A 24,978-nucleotide genomic window follows, 5' to 3' on the forward strand; every position below is an offset into this window, starting at 1 on the left:
CGATTGGTAATGTGTTTAACTGTTATATATGTCTTTACCCTTCTGTAGCTTCACAGACTTAACCAGTTGCATCCAACTTTCAGGTAGTTACAGGTCATCAGTCTGGAAGTAACATAGGTTATTTTAAACTGTCTTAATCAAAAAGGGATGGCACTACACTGGGAACAAGATTTAAAAATTCCATTTTTTTCAAATTTTAATGATGGTATTCCATAAAACAATAAAAAAGGAACACCTTTTACCTTTCGTGATTTTTAAAAAAAATTCATCATTCTCTAGACATCAGAAAAAAATGTATACTGCAGAAGGGAAATGTGTATCACGGCTAAAACAAACATGGTTCCACACATACACAACATCATTCATTAATATTTGAATTTCTATTTATGTAGCCCATCTCTAAAAAAAAGGCAATAAAAAAGCGATAAATAAAATAATTATTAAAAAATAAAAACCCAACTATTAATTGTACATATCTACCTAGAATAATTATGAAAAATGAACAAAAAAATAGTTATTTTTTCTAACAGGAATTTTTTCAAGATACAGTAAGTTAGTCTGTCATATGAAATTTAAAATTACTTTTACATTTTATGCTGTAGTTGGGTGCCTGTGTAGGCTATATGTGATGGTGACTTTAATGGCTTCCACTTTGTTAAGACTAACAGGCATCTGAATTCAACATTAACTGTATAGTAATATTACATTTCACATCGCAGACAAACTTATTATAGCCTGAAAAAATCCCTGTAAGAAAAGAAAGAAAAATTTGTTTAAATATTTTTTGTTTATTTTTCATAATTATTCTAGGTACATGGGTACAATTAATAGTCAGGTTTTTTTTTTAATAAGTATTTTATTGCATAACTGTATGATTTAGATAAAATATTTGACAAATTTTTAAAAGTATATATATATATATATATATAAAATCATATTATACATAAATAAACCGAAACTTAACCAACAAAACACACTAAACAGGTGAGTAAATTTACCAAATTAACACCAATAATCAAATTTCACAGGATCCTGCATCATCAGTTGGTATTTAATTCTACAATTACATCAAAATCAATTATTTTTAAAAAATTAAAATTTAGAATTGCCTAAACTACCAATGTTTTCTAATTCTGAAACTTTCCAGCAGATGATGCAGGATCCCACAAAAATCAATTTATTACTGGTGTTAATTTGGTAAGTTTACTTACTTGTTTACTGTGTTTTGGTGGGTAAGTTTCAGCTAATATTGAATTTGATTAGCACAGTGATCAATACATAGATGAATTATTTAAATTTTCAAATGTAGTAATATATATACACATATATAAATGATAAAAAAAAAATGTTTATATATATATATTTTTTTCTTAGTCAATCTTTTCAAGAACCATATTCCTCTGTAACCAAATTGATCCACCCAAGTACAGAAATATATATTAAATAAGATGACACATACCTCATTTTTTCATATCTTTACAAAAATGTTTTCGTGGAAACCCAGATCTTCAGTTGCAATTTATTTTAAACTGTTTATATCAAATTATATACTACATTCAAATACATTCCGATTTATTAAAGTAAATAACATTTTTTTTTTATATTTTAAAAATTAAAAGTAAATTAAAACTTTTTTAAAATATAAATTAAAAATTAAAAACTACATATATAAAATATGATGTCAAATTTGGTAAAATTAAAATAAATAAATAACCAGGATGAAATTCAAAATTCACCCTGTAACTTGGCCAGCTAATGTTACAGTACTGTGTGGATTTGAATTAAATTTAATTATACACATCATTATTTGAAAAAGTGCTGCCATCTGCTGCAGCCTTTATAAGTGTGTGACCTAAACAAATAATGATAATGTATAATTCAATTTTAATTTAATTCAAATTCACACAATACTACTGTACTGTGTACCTTATATATATATATATATATATATATATATATATATATATATATATATATATATAACAGATTAATGTATTAAAGAAAACGCAATAAAAAAATAAAACATAACTGATATTATATACTAGGCCCAACCAATGTACGAGCTTGTGACATCACGAGCAGACTGCATATTACTACTCAGCTGAAAACATCAGCTCCGCCTATCAAATTAAAATATTACATATTATCATATTGTACATGGTAATAACTGTCATATTTACATTTCCTAATTACAAACAATACGTTTAATCACTAATTACTCTGATATTCACTATCCCTAGTGAAGAGTTCACTATCTGATAGTGAACTCTGATATTCACTATCAAGAGTCTACACGTATAATATAATGTTCTGTCATTTCATCTATAACTGGTTCCAGTTTTTCATACTCTTTTTCAAAATTTTTTACTTTTTCACAATAGGGTTTCCAGTCATCTTCATTCATGGAATTAATTTTCTCCATAGTTAATTTTTCAACATTTGTGAAAGAAAATGTTATGACTCACCGCATGTCTTTTTATGACTGACCACACCATCTCGATCAGATTCAAATCAGAATGGTACGGTGGGAGTCTTTGAACATGATGCCCATGTTTTTTCAAAAGTTCATCCAGGTGATATTTTTATACTTTAGTTTTATGTAACTTTACTAATTCATATAACTGTGGTTTCAGCATTTTTGACCTATACGGAATATGGGACTTCTCCAGCCAACTGGTCATATCTTTTCTTCTGGAGTTAGAATTTGGAGCTTTATCAATACCTGTACTGTGATAAGAGGCGTTATCAACAAGTAATACTGATATTGGTGGAAGATTTGGAATCAATTTTTCATGTGCCCATTTCATGAAATTGTCTTTATTCATGTTGTCATGGTAGTCGCCACTTTTCAAACTGGCTTTCCAAGTTAGTAATGCATTCAGAATAAAATTGATTTCCCCTCAAGCATGAATTACTATTAAACCATCACCTTTAATAATCAGCACATGAAGTCCCTCAATAATACCATCACACCATGACTTTGTAGAATAATGTGAACTTAAAACGTACGTTTCATCCAAAAAATTATTTTTTTCTGTACTTAGAAATTGCCTGCATATGTTCAATTCTCTTTCACCAGATACTGAATTTTTCAATTAAAAGTTTCTGTTATTTTCAGTTTTATGCCATTTGAAACCTGACTCTTTCAAAATAACAGCTAAAGTTGATTCACTGCCTTTAGAATTAATAGATAACTGAAGTTCTTGCCTTATTCTTTTTAAAGTAAGTAATTCATTCTTTTTTGAATGAAATTCATTAGCTGTTCTTTTAACTATTCCTAAATCAAAACTGTCGAGTCCACTGACAGGTTTTGAACATCATTTTTACGTTTTGGCGTGCTGAAACAGCACGATTGGGATGTTGATTGAAGAATCATGTCTTTTTTTTCTCTTCTGAGTTTTTGAATCTGTGTTCTTGATATACACAAACAGCAGCAGTTCTGATTGCCAATTATATGTTTGTCGTCACTTAATTTACCTACTTTTAGAGCTTCTTTTTTCATAAAATCATAAACATTATTGATAATTTCATGTGCTTGACTCCTAAGTATTTTTCTTCTTAACTACAGATTTAAATTCTGCCACAACAAACCGCACTAAAAACACACAAACAAAAATAATATATTACAAAAAATTTGCGAAAAACAATGAGTAATTATAAAATAATACAACCGCACAAAAACATTTTCTGAATACCTTCACTGAACATGATATAAACTGAACTAAAATTTATTTCTTTATACTCACATTGAGTACTACGAATGATGGATCTAAATATAATTGTGACAAAAGACACCATTTCTAACTGCATGTATAAATTTTTATAGGCCTGTAAATATTACCAATCAGAGCAATAGTCATTGGTTAAGGAATTGTTTTTGTTTACGAGACTGAGTCATTAAGCATTGTTATACATGTAATCAACTTAAGTGGAAAGAATTAACACACAACATAAATGTATTGTTTGGATGCCCGTATTGTTTGTAAGTTGAAAAATGAAATAATGTTTTGGAAAACAATAATATAATGCTGTCAGCACTTGACGTTACAAGCTCATAGATTCATTGGGACAACTACACTTGTATAAGTTATAATTATTTACCTGAATGTCACGTAGAATACTTTCTGATTTCAAAATGGCTGCCTTTTCAGTAGCTATACTGAAATCCCATGCACAGAAGATTTTTAACGCATAAACATTTTTCAAGCCACCAGATGTCTCAATAAAACTTGTGCGATATGATTTAGCCATACTAAAAAAACATTATAAAAAAATAAATAAAATATTATAATAAATCCTTTAATTAATATATAAAATTATTTTTCCTTTTATTTACAGTAAGTTTTTTATGTTAAAAAGAAATTAAAACAGGTTGTAACAAGCATCAACTCAGAAGACTACTTTTCTACCAATATTTAGTATTTCACAAAGATTCTTTGAGACAAAGATGATGTTAGTAAACCTTGCAGATAGTCATGATGTTTTTATACTTCTTAAATAGAATTTACATAACATTCTAGATTTGACAGGTATATTTAATTAGTCACTTTTAATCTAACTTTAAAGCATGCAACAATCTCAATTATAATAAACATGTTAAATATTCAATATCTTGTTATGAATACAATCCCATTGCAATAACTATATTGTACAGAAATCAATTTTATGAATATTCTAAAAGGTTAGTCACTTATTATTATTTTTTTTAATTACTACAACAATTTTTAATAAAATAGACCAGCCTAAACATATGTGTAGTAATAAATAAATCAGCTTTTTTTTTCATCTTTTATGACCACATAGGACTTTAGTTAGTCCATTATCTAAGTCACTTCAATGGGACTGTTTCAACCTTTTGGTTCTCCCAGTACTTTTTCATACGTTTTGATCCTTGTGCACTTTCTAATGTTGAAAATGTTCATGTTGTGAGTTTTTATCTTGTCAGTGTGAAGCAAGTGTTTTTGTTAATGATTTTCTCATTTAATTTTATCTTGTCTATGGTATCTTCTGGTGTACGACTAATTTCCTGCAGATCCTATCTTATTTCTCTGATCCATCTGCATCCTATCTTGATATTTTTCGGGTCGAGATTATAGTGTGCTGCTATTTCAGAAGTCTTGAATCTAGCATCCTCATGATATGTCCAAAGAATCTTATTCTCCTCTTATGCACGGTATCAGTGATGGTTTCTAACTTTTTTACATGACTTTGATGGGCATGAACCAGCATTCCCAGTCTTTCCGATACTTTTTGTTGATGCATGTTCTTCCAGTTTGTCTTTTAATTTTCTGGAGTCCTTCAATCTTTGATTGTTCATTCAGGTAGAAGAGTGTTTCTACAGTGTATGTGGCTCCAGTTTTATAATTGTGTTGTGATGTCTTATTTTTGCATTTGTGGATAGAGATTTTTTACTGTAGACGTACCAGGTTAATTTTTGTGCTTTAGCTGGTTTGTTTATTCTTGTCTGGATTGAAATTTTTTTGTTTAGGTTGTTTGTTATTGTTTCTCAGAGGTATTTAAACTGGGTTACCATTTTGATTTTATTACAGTTTACGTTTACTTTAATTGTGTTTGTTCTTATGGCATACTTTCTGTCTTTTCAAATGATACTTTGAGGCTAATTTTATTTGCAAATGTCTTGAAGTACTAATATCTGCTTTGATGATATCATTTGCTAGCAGTGCCAAGTCAGCAGCAAAACCAAGGCAGTTTTTTTTAATTTTTGGGTGCATTTTTTGAGCCAATCCCTCATTACCATTTTCAGAGAGCAGTTGAATTGTAGCAGTGAGAGTCCATTCCTTGGGGCAGTCCTATTTTTATCTCAAATGGTTCTGAGGGTTGGCCTCTGAATTTCACTTTTAACTAAATGTTTATGAGGGCGAGTTTTATCATGTTTATTAATTATGGATGTAGTCCAAGGTGTCATAGAATTTTTATAAGGGATCCTCTGTGGATACAATCGTGTGGTTTCTTGATAACTACAAACATTAATACCATGTTTCTGCTTCTTTATCTGTGGTAATCCATTACTAGCTTAATACCCATGATCTGTTCTGGACAGCTCCTCCGGGGTCTGAAACCTACCTGGTATTCTCCTAGTTCTTTCTTGAGTTGTAAACCGATCCTGTTGAGGATGACTCTTAAAAGAATTTTGTATGTTGTGTCTAGGAGTGAGTTTCCTGTTTTGTCCGCTGAGACTGTTTTGTCCGCTTTTATGTAGCAGATGGATGAGAGCTGTCATGTCATCCAGTGTTCTGGTAGTTCTTTTTTGATCCAAATGTTGACAAGCTGCTGATGGAGGGCAATTTCTGTTGGTCTTCCTGCATGTTTGTAAATCTCTACAAAGGTCTGATCTTTTGTTGCTTTGTATCCTTCATTTCACTCAGTGCTTGATAGACTTCTTTTATTGCAAGAGGGTTAATGTTTTCTGGTGATGTTGTTACTGGGGTGCTGGTGTTGAACTTTAATTCTGTTGGTTCTTCGCAATTTAGGAGTTTGTTGAAATAGTTTTCTAGGATTTCCACGTCGTTTTTATTGCTATGGACCAAATTATGGTTTTCATCCTTCATTAGTATTTTTGGAGTTTTTTATTGAAGGTTTTGTGGTAGTCTCTCGAATGGATTTTGTTGATTTCTTTTATTGATTTCAGTGTGTCTTTATGGTGTTGTCTTTTTATTTTCTTTAGGATTCGGGTGGTTTCTTTTCTTTGTTTTAATAGACTTTGGAGGGACATTTCTGATTTATGGAATTGGTGTAATAGCCATGCTTGACATCTCTTTACTGTTTTGTCGCATTTGCTGTTCCACCATTGAGGCTTTTTATGGGGTTTTACTGAGTCAATTCTTCTGCAATTTGTTTGAGGTTATTGACTAGTTTTCTAGTTTATGTGTTAATTTTTTCTGTTGTTGTTTGGTCATTTTTATTCTTGATTAATTGAGTAGAGTCCATTTTTCTTTTAGTTTTAGGGGCTTGGTTTTGTTGCTTCCTTTGGAGATGAATTTAATTTTAATTTTGACTGTGTAGTGATCTAAGCCTGTATTTACTCCTCAGAGGACTTTTACATTGTAGATCTCTTTGTGGTGGTGTTTATGCATAAAGACATGATCTAGTTGCTATTCTCCATTAGTGAAGTCGGGATGTTTCTGGGTTTTGACTTCTTGGGATTTTCTCTTGAAATATGTGGATTTCAAGATTAGGTTGTGGTTTCTGCAGAGATTGATGAGTCTTTGCTCATTTTCTTTGTTCTCTTTTGGGCAGACCATTTTCCGATGATGTTGCAGTCAGTATCTTCTTAATGCAAATCTAGTTAATGGTATCTGGTTAAAGCAAAGGTTTTGAATTTTTTCTCATGGATGAACTCCATTCCATTCTGTTCTCTGGCATTTGGATTCCAGTTCAAAATGATGAATCAAGTTTCATCACAAGTTATTATGTAATCAAGAAAAAGCATAAACTTCTATTAAAAACTGTTATTCAAGTTCTGTGCAAATGTTAATTCTGGAATCTTTTGATTTTGAGTCGACTGTCTCCAAATCCATCTTGAATGTTTTGAATGCATACCAATGTTTTATAATAATTCAGCTTATCATGGATAACTGAACAGTGCCAGTACTCATACTATAAATTTCAGCAACTTCCCAAATTTTTAAAGGTTTGCTCTTGCAAATAAGGTCATTACTGTGAACTTGCAAAGTGCCAATCAAAACTTTCACTAAAAGGAAAAGTGGTGACATGTGTCTGGTCAATTTGAGTTGTTCAATCCATTTACGGGTACACTTATGCATGGTTAATCTTCAACTGGAGAGGTGACATCAAAATGATGGCGACAATCTGGTCGCTACATGATTACCCCCACCCTTGCTTGATCACATAATGAAAAGTGCTTTGCAGTAGCTGGTTCTTTTTTAGTTATAGTTAGATTGCGGTACACTGAGAGTTTTTATAGTGACCGTTTTTTCTCATTCAAGTGTTCGACGTCAAACTGACATGAACTCATAATTTATGTAAGTACACTTTCCTTCTGTAAAATGAACAAATAATGCTGATTTTTGCTTAAATATAATTTGTTTGCATCTAGTTGTTTCTATTTTATAAGCAAATTGTATTAATTTTTTCCAGTATAAAAATGAACGTGAATGATCACAATTTCAAAGAAGCAATTCTTTGTAACTGGATGGATGGGAAAGCGAAGATTCAGATATTGATGAACCAATTACAGGTCGAAATAAGGAACAACATGTAAATGGTAATCAAGAATGGGCTACAGATGGAAATCAAGAGGTGGTTGCTATAGTAAATGAGGAGCAGGCTGCTGATCGGAATGACTGTATTGTCAGTGAATGTGATACAGATTCTGAAGTCAAAGTTTCAAGAGGTGGTGAAACTGAAGGGATTGATAAACGTGGAGAAGTAGATGAAATCATTTATTTGAGTAAATCCAATTTTAGACGATCCAAGAAAAAATGTCTGAGCTGCGGTACATAATATATTACAAATTGGTAACTAGTGCAATATTCAAAATGAAAGTGAAAATGGAGTATAGAATAAACTATTTTCATATTTCCTATTTTAAAGTGTTTTACTGTATTAAAACACTTTAGTATTAAAGGTGTTTTAAAAACCTTTATTCACTTAACAATAAAAAAAATTACTTAAATTTAATTTACTTAAAAATGATGTAAAAAGTTAAAAAAAATTAAGGGGGTCTCAAAATGATATTTAGGTCATATATAATCCAGTTACAAATAATGAACATCTGATCACTTTAAATAAACTTAATAATTATAATAATTTAAAATTTACATGTAAAATGGAAAAGACCCCAAAAAATAAATTTTTTTAGATAATGCGACTGAAATAAACAAAAACAATGTTATAGAAACATCATTTTATAGAAAACCCACAACAAATAGCATTACAGTACATGTAAATTTTAATCACCCACGGTCACAAAAATTGGTACATATAAAAACCTGATTTTTAGAGATTTACATTTTACAAGGAACAGTGAAAACAAACAAGAAGGAAATAGAAGTAATAAAACATACAGTAGTATTTAATGGTTTTGATGTTGGAATTACAGAAGATATATAAAAAGCAGAGAATTAAGAACCATGGCAGTTTTACAAAATTACAATAAGAAAATAACTAAGAGATTATTAATAGCTTTCTGTTAAAATATAATTATACAAATAAAATAATAAAAAAAATTACTAATGTTTATGAGAAAAATAAATGTAAAAAAGCATACAAACCAAATAACCATATTATAAAGTGTTTAAGGAATAATAATAAAAGCGATGGAGAGGATTTAAGGAAATATATAAAATTAAATGTAATGAACGTAATATAAAATTTATATTTGTAAAACTAATATATCTTTTAAAAAAAGATTTGTGGAATATTAAAATGCTTACATAAACAAAAAGAGAGGTGTGTTTAATATGGCTGACCATTTGTTGCAATGTAAGCATAGTATTACTGATAAAGAATAATTAAAAAATTTTAGAAATTTGTAACAGCAATAAAAACTTGTAAGTATACTTTAAAATATTATATTTATAAATTTAAACAAAAGTATGAAATGATTAACCAGCAGATCATTTTTGAAGATGGTTTTAATTAAATATGTAGTGTATTGTAGCAGTTGGCAACAGCATTTACAAACATTATTGTGTGATGTTTTAAATTTAAATCATTCCAATATGACAATGAAGTTGTGCTGTTCAAACTTTGTGGTTGTTAGACGTTTATGTTTTCTAAATTTTTATTTCATTTTTGTTATTTGTTGATGTAATTGTAGAATTATGTAGACACTGAGAATGAAAACCCACCGGGTTGGTCTAGTGGTGAACGCGTCTTCCCAAATCAGCTGATTTGGAAGTCGAGAGTTCCAGCGTTCAAGTCCTAGTAAAGCCAGTTATTTTTACACGGATTTGAATACTAGATTGTGGATACCGGTGTTCTTTGATGGTTGGGTTTCAATTAACCACACATCTCAGGAATAGTTGAACTGAGAATGTACAAGACTGCACTTCATTTACACTCATGCATATCATCCTCATTCATCCTCTGAAGTATTATCTAAACGGTAGTTACCGGAGGCTAAACAGGAAAAGAGAGAGACACTGAGAATGCAGGATCCCTTGAAAGTTGACTTCTGGTATTAGTATTTTAGGTTTTTCTCTTATTGTGTTTGGTGGTTAAGTTGTTTTTTGAGTTCAATTGGCATAATGGTCAGTATGTTGAGAATTAGAATTTTCAGAAAGCTTTATATATATACACACACACACTCTTATAGAATAAGTTAGAAAAGTAACAGGTTAGAATAAAAATATTAAACCCCTTTTCAATAACAGGTTTTCAGAACATTAAAGTAACTGTAAAAATGTCAAAAAAGTGTTTAACATTTAATAAAAAATAAGCACACTACAAAAATATTGAAAACAATTTGGAGATCACACAAAACAAGTAATATTTATAAGGAATGAACATTTTAGAAATATTTATGTTAATCTTCTTTTTTTTTAACTTTCCTTGATGAATAAATAAAATGAATTTTGGAAATAATGAAGCAAATGTTGATTGAATTGTTATGACTAAATATTACAAAAAGATACATCAAAGTATTATTTTGTAGATATTTAAAACAAAAACATATTGAGTTAAAATATAAAAATTCAATAAAGTTGACATTGAAATTTCTTATCACAATCGTGCCAAATTGTGCAATGTCAACTTCATTAAATTTATATGTTTTTATTTTAAATATCTACAAAATAATATTTTTATGCTGTCAATGAGAGAACTCTCATAAATTTTGTGAAGTTATAATGTAAGCAGAATATTCTTCTTATTGTTATTACACTATACTTAAGAGTTTAACATTTTCAAAACATAATATTACTATTTCAATATAAAGGTATACAACAGGATTTAAATTAAGCTAATTTATATATATTGTTAAACAAATACCAGTTACAATAATTAATGTAATTAAATATAAGTAAAAAAGGTCACTGTGATATGGAATAGTCATAGTTTTATAAGACAACATTTATCCCAATCTGAAAATCAAATTATGGCACTGGAAACAAAATCTACACATTTATAACACATTCACCTATTTAATCATTGCCATTATATACCAGTAATTTATTTACTCAATAAAATTTCATGGCACAACATAGTGAGAGTTAGAAGATACAAATCACTTTTCATCTATTTCTGACTGCTCAAAACACTCTATTTACAAAGGAAAAGCTTTTGTTGAGGGATTGTGATCATATTTCCTTACTTTCCAAAAGACAAGTTAATTTAAAAAATGTTAATCAAAATCTTATAGAAAACTGGAACAGAAGAGATGACTAAAATTGTTTAATGAATTTTTACTTCCAGTTTGATAAGTAGAGGTTTTATATATATATATATATATATATAGATATATACATATATTTTTTTTAGCATTTTTGGTAACACTACTATATTTAAAAAAACTGATGTGAATTTGAAGTTCACAAATTGGAATTTAACTTTTTTAGTCTGAAACATCATATATATATTGAATCTTAATAATTTTTAAATCATTTCAGAATAAAATATAATTATTAAAAAAGAATATATTTTTAATTTTGTCAAATTTTTTTTGAAAATTATAACAGTTACTTTATTTTTTGCTAATCACTATTCTAATTTCAATAAAATTCAGAATGTATTTAAGCCTTCTTGTTCAAGCAAGTTATCATAATATAATAAAAAAGATAACATAAAATAATAAATTAGAAAAAATAATAAATAAAACATTAAACAGAGACTATGCCTATATCAGATATTATATTGTTGGTTCAAATAAATATTATATGTAGAACACATTCAATAATTAATTTACCTTTCTAGTAAGATTATTATTTAATTGTTTACAAAACTATCAAGTTTTTCTTTTATGAATCAAAGTACAGTGAGAAAGCAAAGCAGTTTTGTTTCATATTGGTGTACAAAAGCGATAAAATGTATACATTAATCTTCAGATAATTAAAATAAAATAAGAGAAAAAATTATTAATTATCAAAACAAACATGTCTTAAATTAATGAAATTTTTATGTCATTTTAACATAACACAATCAAAATTAGTTTTTTTATTGAATTAGTTAAAACACATAAATTAAATCAGAACTTTACAGAAAGTAATAACTCTAAAAAAAATGTGATTTTCCTAATGATTCACATAAATTTAAATAAAAGTAAGCACAGCTTCTAGATTTTTAAAAATTATCATTTGTAAGTGTTGGAGAAAAGTACACATGATAAAAAGTGATGAGGAGAGACAACTATATTGATATACATATATTGCATCAAATATTTGGTACATATGGATGAGTTAATTTGTACATCTGTATTTTATCAAAATCTGACTGACGATTAAATTTTTTCATTTTATTTTTGGATCTAATATAATTTAAATCTAGACTTATTTTTAAATTATAGATATTAATTAATACTTATTCATTGAATAAATATAGAATTATATATTTCCACATATTAGAACAATACGGATATTAGAACAATAAGAAGAATATTCTGTTTACCTTATAACTTCACAAAATTTATGAGAGTTCTCTCATTGACAAAATAACAATATGTAATGTACATATATATATATATATATATATATATATATATATACAGTGTTTCTAAATTGGTGGGCTGGCTATACTTTTTCGGATTCTACTTGTAAAACTAAACAAAAAATATCCTTAGGAAAAATGGCAATTTCTCCTTCGTTCTCCCCTTGTCTGCCATTTTGTTATTTTATATAAAAATTTACATCTCAAGTTTGGGTAGAGGAGTCACATTAATATTTGGTAAGCATCTTGGAAATAAAATTTTAAAATTAGCAAAAAATCAGGACTTACATACCTTCAAAAATTACAAAATGGCGGCCATGTTTATTTTTCGGTCCATTATATCTCCATAAATAATAGTTTCATCAAAATTAATATTATTTACTAAAATATTAAGCCTTTTACTTTGAAACAATGACATTTTATTTTTTTAAATTGGTTAACAAGTAGCCTAAGTTATGGCAGAAAACTGATGTAATTTTGTGTCTGTTTTCATGTCCTCCACTACATTCAATTTGATTAAATATTAATTGTTTTTATTTATTGTTAATTATAGTATGTATCAAATTAAGTAATAATTTTCTCATAATAATAGACCTAATAATTATGACAAAGAATTACAACATCAATTTTCTGCTATAACTAGACTATCTGTTAACTGATATTAAAGAATAAATTGTCACTTTGTTCATAATAAAAGGTTCAATATTTTAGCAAATAACATAAATTTTGGTAAAATTAATATTTATGGAGAATATACATATGAGGGTAAGTCAATTATTATCCGCAATGTAATTATAAATTTTATTGAAACACAAATAGGAAGCTTACATGTTCATCATTTTTCAACATAGTCCCCTTGGATTTCAACGCACTTGGTCCATCGTTGCACAAGTTTCCTGATGCCCTCATAAAAGAAGGTTTTCGGTTGGGCTGCAAGCCAGGAATGCACTGCTTCTTTCACTGTTTCATCCAAGGTAAATCGACGGCCCATTAATGCCTATTTGAATGGACCAAACAAGTGGTAGTCAGAAGGGGCAAGATCAGGACTATATGGAGGATGAGCCATTACTTCAAAGTTGAGTTTCTGGAGCGTTTCAACAATGTGGGCAGCAGTATGTGGACGGGCATTGTCGTGCAATAACACAACACCTTTCGACAGCAGTCCTCGGCGTTTGCTTCGAATTGCAGGCTTCAGCTTGGCAGTAAGCATCTCATTGTAACGCGCAGCACTGTTTATTGTCGTGCCCCTTTCCTCATAATGTTCTAGTAATGGGCCTTGTGAATCCCAAAAAACCGTAAGCATCAGCTTTCCTGCGTGGATGGTTGGGTCTTGAACTTTTTTTTGCAGGGCCATTTACTGCCATTTACTCTCTGGCTCGTAATGATGAATCCATGCTTTGTCACCAGTGATGATTCTGTCTAAGAAGATGTCCTGTTTGTTACCGTAGCGATCCAAATGTTTTTGGCAGATTTCCAAACACATATGTTTATGCAACTGTGAGTTGTTTTCAGATCCATCTTGCACAGACTTTATGAAAGCTAAGTCTGTTGTGGATGATTTCATAGGCAGAACCGTGACTAATTTGCAGGCGATGTGCCACTTCATCAATAGTTGCTCGTCTGTCTAAGAAAACCATGTCAAACAAATGAGGAAAACACGCTCAATGTTTTCCTCATTTGTGGCAGTAAACAGTCGTCCGGCTCCTTCATCATGCGTAACACTTGTGTACCCTTTTTTGAAATTTTCAATCCATTCGTAGACACTCCGTTGCAGCAACACACTGTTCCCGTACTGTACCGAAAGTCTTCGATAAATTTCGGCCCCTGATACACTTTCTGACAACAAAAAACGGATGCCTGCTCTTCTTTGGTGTAAACAGAAATCGGAGCAGCCATGGATAACGGATAGCGATAATGGAACTAATCTAGCAGCATCAAACCTGCACAGACATAACAACAATTAAACCACGCATTCATCATCTACGCACCATGACAACACTACCAACATAAACAAAAATATAACTAAATTGCAGATAGTAATTGACTTACCCTCATACAATTATATTATATTATATATATATATATGCAATTATCATAATTTTAAGATGAAAACAAAAGGAGAAGTTAAGAAGAGAGTGCTAAGAGATGTCTACTGGAAGACTGAAGGCTACTAGAAGCAATATATCTGTGTACCCATTCAGGTGTGTGTGTGTGTGTGTGTGTGTGTGTGTGTATGGTGTGCATGTGTGCATGCATGCGTGCATGTGCGGTGGTAAATGTATCTAAAATAAATTATTTGAGTACACTTGCTAAGAGCTATCACAAATGAGACACTGAATTCTATGGCCCGACAGTGTCTCTACTCACTGGTGTCTGATATGTTGAACAGTGTGTCATCAGTACACACTAATAACAGTATAATACACTAACAATAGTATATTGATGAGAAGATGCCAGTAGTAAGTTTACTTCTTTTCATTCTTCTACTTACTACACTCTATTTTGAATATTACTATTTCTATATAAAATTACTTTGTTTTATATTTTTTGTTTTATCATTTACTAAAATTTTCATTTTAATTTTAATTTTTAGAAAAATTTGCTGAAATAATTCCATATCAATCCTGTCAATTGCATGCAAGCTGTTATGAATATTCCAAAAAAGCTTTAAAAAATAAAATCTGTAATGACTTATTTTTAAATGAAACAATAAATTTACCAATAATTAATTTTTAATTCTAGAAATTGCTTAAAAATTTAATTAAGCAATACAAAATATATTAAAAATCAGCAAAATGTATAACACAAAGAACAATAAGTAAGCAAATGAATGATAATTGGACAAGGAATGTGTCTGACATGAGAGCCAATGGTGGACATTACAGTGTTCAAATCAACTATCAGAATCCAAACCTGACCTGATATTTCATCTATGATACCCCGAGAGATAATAGGTGACATTAATTTAATGGAAATTAAAAATGGATGAAATTATAAATTACAATAGATCAAATAGCTTGAGTACTACTATGTGGTGAAATTTGCTAAGATGGCAAAACACTTTCATACCAATTGATTAACTTTGAAAGCAAATGAAGATATATATAAATTTCCATCATTCTGAGAATATAACCATACTTATACTAACTTCTTTTAAATCAGTGGCTTTTTTTGACATTATTTCAAGGCTAGATAGCAAATTATCATAAAGTGACTGAACTACAAGTAACTCTTCATCATATTATAAGAATAATAAAAATATATGATTTATGTTAACAAATGTTCAAATGAAGTTAATAGCAGCAAATACTATAATCACTTCACCTGCAAACAAAAATAAAAAAAAACCTTACCTAACAGAAATAGTAACAAAAATTAGTAAATATGAAGTCAGTACAACGAAGAAATACGCTGTAGGTATTGAGTAGTATGTGTATGAATCGTCACTCAAACTTTTATTGGTATAAAATCCATAATATAATGTAGAATTTGTGAAGAAGCCCTAAGAAAATTAATAAAAAAAAAATAATAAAAATAAAAAACATCCCTAGAGCAAAGTTTTAGTAACATAATCACTTACATTATACATCAATAACTAAGTAAAACTAAACATTTTATCACAAATAAAACTGTAAATTACATTTAACAAAGTTATAAGTCTTTTTATTTAATTTCAGCAACATAATAAACAATTACATTAATGTTTATTTGTCATGCAACACTTCAAAAAGTGGATAAAGCTGCATTTTATTAGCTCTGTAAAATTATTTATAACTGTTAAGTGCTTATTTCAAAATTGATATACTTCTGAACAAAAATATTAAGTTATAAAATCAGATTTTTACTTTGTTTCTTGCTTTAATTCAAATTAAAAACTCTTGTTACAGTTTTTCATAATCAAACTACGTTTATGTGATTATGCTGGGAATACTTTTTTTTAACCTCCGGGTCTGCAGTCAAGCAATTCTTTCAACAGAGGATGAAATAAATGTTTTGTAGTGTGTGTGAAAAATGCCATGCCTGACTGGGATTTGAACCCAAGACCTCCGGGTGAAAGGCCGAGATGCTACCACAGAGGCCGGCATGCTGGGAATACTAATTAATAATTACTTATTCTTTTCTAAACAACAAAAGAAAGCTTAAAAAAATATAAGCTAAAAAAATATGAATAATTTCCATAAATTAAATAATAAACATTTATTAACAAGTAAAATGACAACATGAAAGCAAGAACAATGAATGCATATGCAGTTAATTCACATGCATAATTACAAGGATCTTAACATTTATTTATACTGTAGCAATACAGAAATAAACCTCTCATTTACTCAGTTCAGAGAAGGCAAAAGTTCATTCAATCTTAACAAATATTTACATAAACATATATTACTCAATCTAGTGCAACATGCAAAATACTCACGTCTCAAATGTAGTATTTATAACAATTACAAAACATTTACAGTAAAATTTTGAACATCCTTCTTCCAATTAATTGGTCTCCTATTCTGTTATGTGTGAAATTTCATGAATTGCTAAATCAGTAAATTAACCACAATAAAAATTCGGAATCTGGCTAAATGAGGAAATAACTGGAAATATTTTAATGTTCGGAGGAATTTAGGAGCTGTTAACACCCCCCTATATTATTAACATTAGTAAAATGCTGATAGTCTAATGAGTTACATGTCTTGTATTCTTTTATATGATGTGTATTACATATTTATTTATCGATTTTGAAACTTGTATTGGTAGATAAAAACAAAATCCTTATATATAAATGCTCAATTTCTATGTTGAGAAGATTAAAGAAATTATAAAACAAGAATCAAGCACTTCAATGATGAGGTGGTTTGTAGCAATAAACAGGAGGTATACGAGGTACTAAACTGAAAAATGGTACAGATAGGCTTGTCAAATATACTGGTATTATTAATTTTAAAGCTAATACAAGATAACTGTGGTGCTTTAGAAAATATCATGGTTTGTTGAGTGTTCAAGGAAAATCACTGAGTGCCAATTTTTAAATTGTACACCAATTTTGGGAAAAATTAAATGAGTTATTAATTCTAACTAACTTTAAATCAGTCGATCATATAACGTTGATAATATTGACTTCTTTAGCAATCTACTTCTGGGCACAACACTCAGGTTTACATATAAGTCATCAACTCCAGGATGGAAACCACAAATCTAAGGCAGCAGAGCTCAAAATGAAACCAAATGTTTGCTGCTTTAAAAGGAATCATGGCCAAATTACCCCTAAAATATTATATGTCTAATGCTTGGTTTACTCATGATATTTGAAATACTTGGATTATAATAAGTTATCTGAATGAAGTACTTAGATTTCAAGAGAAATATTTAAACATCAAATAAAATTAGCCTATTATATTAAGCTATCAGTCAATTAAATATTAATGAAAATAATTCTTTGCTTAACCAGTCGTCTAAGATAGATTAAATAAGTTATTAACCAGACCTACAAAGTATCCAGTTCTGAAAGTCTAAAAACTATTGTTAGCTGACTTTGTAAAATGATGATATTATTTAACAAGTTTTAATAAAGTATATTCATTAGACATTTCATTTTTTTAGTAGTTTATTTATTGTTCTGAACAATGTGTTGCAATAAATGTAAATTTTTCAAATAAGTTAAGAAATTTTTTTATTTGAAAACTTTGACACACGTCAAAGTACAAATCTAATAAAAAAAAAAAAACTGTTTTGTGATAGATGGAAAAATAATAACATTAAAATGTAGCCTCATTTTAATGTTATTATTTTTAAACCTGCATTGGACATTTTAAACCAGCCGGTTTAAAATGTCCAATGCAGTCAGATAAAGATTTTTAGCCTGAATAAGAAAACCACATAGCAATGGATACATACAGAATGGAAAACAGGGGCTACACATGTATCCCCTGTTACATGAAATAAAATTATCACATGATGTTGCTTTATACTTCTTGATACACTGAGAGAGCAAAAATCATCCTGTGCAACCAAAAACGTATAATTAAGATATTAAGGAACAAATTATTTGCAGTTATTCTAGATTTTATTTATCTTTTAGTAAATTTTTTTTTTAATAACCTAAAAAAATTAGAATGTTGTCATACAACTTCTAGAGTGTAAGGTGGATCCTATTTATACATATATTTAAGGGGAAGAATTCTATTGTTATTTTGTAGAAGAAGTTCATCAAGTAGTCTCACCGTAAATGTTTTCCAGATAAGTGAAAGATTTTTGTTTTAATGAAAATTTCATGGTTTTCACAAATAATTGAAGATTTTTTGTCATACTACTTGTTTTTAGGTTGTGTAATAGTGCTATGGTATACAGACTAATTCCATTCTGATATTTAAAATATTTTTATGCAAAACTTTAAGAAAATTAAAGATAAAAAATATATTTTCTTGGATTTAAGAATCTTAGCTCGTAATCAATAGCACATTTATCTATTTATCAAGTTGCATGACTGAGATTTTTGTTTGATTATTTCATACATAGAGCATTTTTTAGGGCTACTCATATTTTTGATGAAAATAAATTAAAACTCTAAGTAAAATAAATTTAAAAACTAAACAAACTATAAAAAACTACATTTAAGGATAAAAATATAATTATTTTTCAAATCTTACATCATTTTGATTTTTTTTAAGCATGATCAGATTAATGGTTCATAAATTGTTGATATTTGTTTTTAATTTGGTACTAACTTCAAAAATTTGACTTTTAAAAAAGAATATTAAAATTTTTACTTAATGCATTAACTAATTTATACCATTATATACATTCGTTTACTTCCTTGTATGAAGTAAAGAAAGTATTGTGTTCGTGAAACATTTCTGTTTTTTAGATTTCAACGGAAACATCCATTTTGACCATCCCTGAATCCATTTTGACTAGTTTTGGCGTGATGTCTGTACCGTACTTATGTATAAACGTATTTATCTTGCATACCTCAAAAACGATCAACCATAGGATGTTGAAATTTTGAATTTAGCACTGTTGCAACATCTAGTTGTACACCTCCCTTTTTGATTGCAATCGAAATTAAGATTTTAATTAATGAAATACAACTTGGGTCTTAAAGGGCAGGCATATCAGTTCAAATCAGACTTCATCTTCTTTTGTTTTTTTTTTAACTTTTTTTAAATTTTTCTTTTTTTTAAATTTAAATATATTGATTTATTAATATTAACCTGTGATTGTAAAAAAAATGTTTACAATAAATAATAATTAAAAGATAATAAAAAAAAATGAAAAAAATCATTGGTGAAATAAAATTTATGTATTTTTAAAAATGTGTAAATGTAATTTAATAGGCATTAAATATATGTATACGTAATAAATTTGGTAAAAATATCTGATTATTTAATATTAATTGAAAATTATAATTTAGAATCGTATTATTTTTGGATTTTCTAATATAATTTCTGTTTAATTTTATTTAATTACGCTGGAATTTTTTGTTCAATTTTATCTATATTAAAGTTAACTAAAGTGACTGAAAAATAGACCCTCAAAGAATAACATATATACTGAGGCATACATGTCTGATCTTTAATAAATTGCAAACATTTTTTAATTCATTACTCCTCTGATATTGTCAAACAATATTCTTCCTAAGTCGAAGTTGATCATCATTTTATTTATTTGTTTTTTGTTGCCAATCATTTAATAACTCTTTGGTTTGATATAATTCTTCTGAAATTTGTGTACATGTTCTCTAGTTTTCAAATTTTCTCTTTCTTTATATTCATCATCCTCTCTCAATCTTTTTATTCTTTCCTTGGTATTAACGTTTTATTCCTCTTTATATTTACCATCTTCTCTTAATTTTTTTTATTGTTCCCTGGCTCTTAATTTTCTTCCCCTTCATATTCATCTTCTTGTCATTTTTTGAGATATATTTCTTCATGTTAAGTTTCTTTTTCATTTTTGATTATACATCAAATAATCTAATAATAAAAACTGAATATTTTACACCATTAGGTTGAAATTAACATTTGTAATCAGTGCACAGGAGTTAACTAAATGAAATAGTTTAATTATTAACTTTTGTTTATATGGCACACCAGAAATCTAAAACTTTTGTTAATCAGCAACTCACAAAGATACGAATAATACTGATCTACTAATACAAGTAATAAAGGGACTTTTACTCTACCCTAGTATTTCATGTAAGATTGTTGAATTAATAGTTATATAAATATCCGATATTAATAAAAACTAACATTTCAGCAATTGTATAACTGTCCACTTTATTAAAGAATTGGAGCATTGTATCTCACTTTCAAATGAAATAAGTTTAAATGAAGTCCAGCAAAAAATGTGTATATGTAATTTAATAGGCATACAAGGAAGTCATGCAGTGTCCACATCAAATTTTTTTCTGTAAATCTTAATTATACCATGATTTTGTAAATAATAAAATAATATTTCACCAAAAAAAACTGAAATATTTTTATATATTTACTAACATACTTTGCAAGCTATGTAATATAAAAGTATTACCATTATGTTACAAAAAATATTAACAATTAATCCATTTAATGCCATGGTCATATGGACAAGCAATGAAAACTATTTCCAACAAGACATTACCATGTAAACATAAAATGTGCAATTCAAACGTTAGTGCCACGTAACATAAAAATGGTCACAACAATCCCTTTTAAATAACATATCCAATTTTTCAAAATAAAAAAGGGAAGTTTAAACTTACACTCCAAATAAAACTTCTAATTTCAGTAAACAAAGAGAGCACTGAATTATTTAATAAAAGCTGGGAACAGATAAAGAAGAAAAATATTTTTAAACTGGTTTTTTCACTGAGGAAATCCTACCTTTTGATAAAAAATGAAAATCAATGACAACATGATTTCAGATAATATAGCATGCACATAATAGTGAAAAACTGTAAATTAGAATAAAAGTGTACTTACTTCTCCAGTAAATATATCAGTAATTGTAAATGAAGATGAATTTGGAGCAGGTGTTATTATGGAATTACTCATAATACCAGGTACTGATGTAATTAAATCACCAATAGGAGCAGTGCCATTTTTTTCAGCCATTTCCATATACATAAATTGTGGTAACACAATAAAACTAAAACTTTAAAATGAAAAATCCATTATTGTACAAAATAGTAAAATTAATCAATTAAAAAAGACATATCAGAGTTACTTTTTTATGATGACAATTAAAAAAAAAAACAATGAGAAAATAATAGATTTTTGTTGGATGCTAAACTACCATTTTTAAATGGTAAGCTAATATTACACCAACCAGTTTTAGTATTATCTAAGAGATTTATAAGATTATCAACCCGATTCTAATTGTACAACAAATACTGATCTTAAAATATAATAAATTTCTAAAGTATTCTATGCTTTGCTTAAAATATAACATTTTTAATCATGTAAGAGATTTAAAAGTGTTAAAAATGTACTAAAGTATACCTTATTTTTAGGTGAAAGTTATGAAAACTTCACCTATATAAGAGCTAACTTTTGCTCTGAGTTAAGTTTCTTCAGAGAATACCCGTGTGAGTGTACCAAATGTAGTATTCTTAGATGTGGCGCCGTTTTATGAATTGAGTTTTTAAAAATCTTTTTCATTTAAGTGCTCAAAAAGTAATCATGTCTGTTCATTTGAAATACTTGCTTGTGTGTGCATGCTGCGTGCATACATGTGTACGTCAAGTTTGAATACTGAGGTAAATCAAATTTGTCAGATTGTTTCTGTTAGTCTTTCTAGTTCAATTAAACACAAGTCACATCCAATTCCACCACAACTCACATTGTACCTAGTTATAGTCTTTGAAGTTTGAAGGTTAACCTAGACTGAAAGCTAGCTCAGACACAGGTAACTCTTTTATAACTTTCACCATAAAAGAAGTAAAATGTGGCTGATTTTTAAAAACTTTTTAATTTTTAAAGTACAGTACATTTTGGATAACAAAATTTAAACTTAGAAAAAATTATCGCTACAACACTTACTGGTTCTTTATGAACAAATGCATTCATAAAGAATCCTCTGTTAATTCAGAAATCATTAAAAATTCTATTAATTTTTTTTAAAATTCATTAACAATTTTGGTTTTGAACAGCTGAAATAAAAATAGAATGGTACAGAAGATGTTGGGATAAATTTATGATACAGTTGGGGTAGAAAAAATATTTACAATTCATGATTCAAAGAGAACATGTTACTTGAATTGCATATAATAATTTTGAATATTTTGGAGGCTATAGATCAGTGATTTTTTTAACACTTTAAATGATCTAATGTATTGAGTTTTTATCTTTTATACAATGTAAGTTATTTTACTAGACTGCTTCACATCTAGCAATTCCAGTAATTCATTATTTATGATTATAAATAAACAGATATTACAAGGTAAATGTAAAACACAAATTTTTCATAAATCATCCTATGCTTTAACATAAAACTTGCTTAAAATAAGATAAAAATCAATAAAACAAAAATCAGCCAACTGATTAAATCACAACTGAAAAAATTAATACAGAAAGATTTTTCTAAAGCATAAACCACAGAGCCAACAAAAGAATTCTGTTTTGGCAGATTTCCAATTTAAAAAGGAAAGAACTGTTTCGTACAGAATGACTAGATGTAAAAATAATATCATTATAGTTTGTTCGCAAAAGCACCTTATTACATTTAAATTAGAGTGCTCAAAAAAAGTGGTAATGAGCTTAAAAATAACACACAGTTCTACAATTATAAATAGTCTATCTAATGATTCAGTACATTTACCGCTACATTTCTACATTTAGCCATAGATTCCAATTCAAATGGCAATGCTATCCTTGACAAGTATCATAATACTTTCCTATTCTATAAATCTCATTGTGTTAAGTCACTGGCCACATTTATCATGTACTATTGTGTCTTTTTTTAAAGTATTTGAAGCAGCCATTAAAGGCTTGGAGTACATTTTTTCCAGATATTCCTTGTAAAGCTATATATCACTTGCAAAGCTTAACCTTGAAAATAATTGGCCTTAAAATGGTCATCTCATTTCCCCATGCAATTACAAACCACATAATTACAAACAGTGCATTTAACTCTTTCATTCTCAAAAATTGTTTGTTTACTTTGATCAATCTTTTCATTTAATTATTTACAAATTATTCCAACTTTACTTTTTAATGTTGAATATTTGGATTTATTAATGAAACATAAATAAAGATTAAATTATTTAGAAAAAAATAAAAGTTTAGTTTCTGTGTTTAAGTCACTAAATATTTAATCTTACGTTTATTGCAGATAATAAAATCTTTAAATAAGCAGGAAAGATAAAGTACAATTCTATTATTTAGGTTTACTTCTAATTATGTCAACATAATTCCAAACAGCAGAACATAACATAAACATATTTAGAACAAAAGATGACACTATTTAACATGTAAATAACATACATTTAACATTGTTAATTATAGCAACCACTAGGTGCAATACAATTTATGATAAATTTTATTTGTTTTATAAAAATTTCAAAACAAAAAAAAAGAATTCCAGCATCGGAGATTAATGACTAAAAATAGGCTACTCTAAACTAAATATGAATCATTTTATAATTTTGTTACTGCAAAAGAAAATGTAATTCAATGTTTTCCAATAAGGGTGGAAAAGAATTATATCAACAGCACAAGTTAAATTTTCTTCATTCCACATCAGAAAGGTTTCCACTTTATTAACGGCTTTATAAATCGTGAAATGATCAGAATTTACTTTTTCTGTTTTATTTAGTGGGTCCATTAGAAAGATTTTACTTTACAATGAACAGTTAAAAATAATCAAAAGTGCGTAAAACTTACCTAAAAATAAAAACGATAAGATTTATAATAAAAAACCAACGAATAAATTTAAAGTATGCTGCAACATCACTTCCAAAATGTCCCTCAATAGTTTTTAGACTGTTATACCACAATTCCATACTAGACAATATGTCATGAAACTGTATCTTTAACTACAAAAAAAACACAGATTTTAACTTAAGTCTCAGATAACCTACTCATGAAAAAAATTATTTTAAAAGCATTACCAAAAAATTATAACAAAGAAAATATTGAAGTCATTCATTGATCATTTTCAGAAACTATAAAGCCTCACTCAAGAACAAGTATACTTACATGTATAGGTAAAAATGAGGCTTTTAATGGTTCTTAATCTTTTTTAACTGAGCTAATGCAAGTCAAATGCCAATCCCACTAAAATGCAGTTACCACATGAAATGATTTTATAGTGAATAACAAGTACAATTGCACAAGAATGTTTAATAAAAAGATTGCTATTTTTTTAACAACTATATACGTACTA

General features: G+C 28.2%; 1 protein-coding gene across 4 annotated transcripts in view; it reads right to left on the reverse strand.

Annotated features, from left to right (window-relative positions):
* LOC142328443 (transmembrane channel-like protein 5) overlaps positions 1-24,978 on the reverse strand; it is a 66,869-nt gene that overhangs the window by 30,845 nt on the left and 11,046 nt on the right. For all 4 annotated transcript variants that reach the window (XM_075372210.1, XM_075372209.1, XM_075372208.1 and 1 more), the window contains 4 exons: positions 24,477-24,628; positions 21,576-21,747; positions 15,978-16,126; positions 4,102-4,252 (listed from right to left, as the gene is read on the reverse strand). In XM_075372210.1, coding sequence (XP_075228325.1) covers positions 4,102-4,252; positions 15,978-16,126; positions 21,576-21,747; positions 24,477-24,628 — 624 coding nt within the window. The remainder of the gene's footprint in view (positions 1-4,101; positions 4,253-15,977; positions 16,127-21,575; positions 21,748-24,476; positions 24,629-24,978) is intronic.

The sequence above is a fragment of the Lycorma delicatula genome, chromosome 7 (assembly GCF_047948215.1).
Source record: "Lycorma delicatula isolate Av1 chromosome 7, ASM4794821v1, whole genome shotgun sequence".
NCBI lineage: Eukaryota > Metazoa > Arthropoda > Insecta > Hemiptera > Fulgoridae > Lycorma > Lycorma delicatula.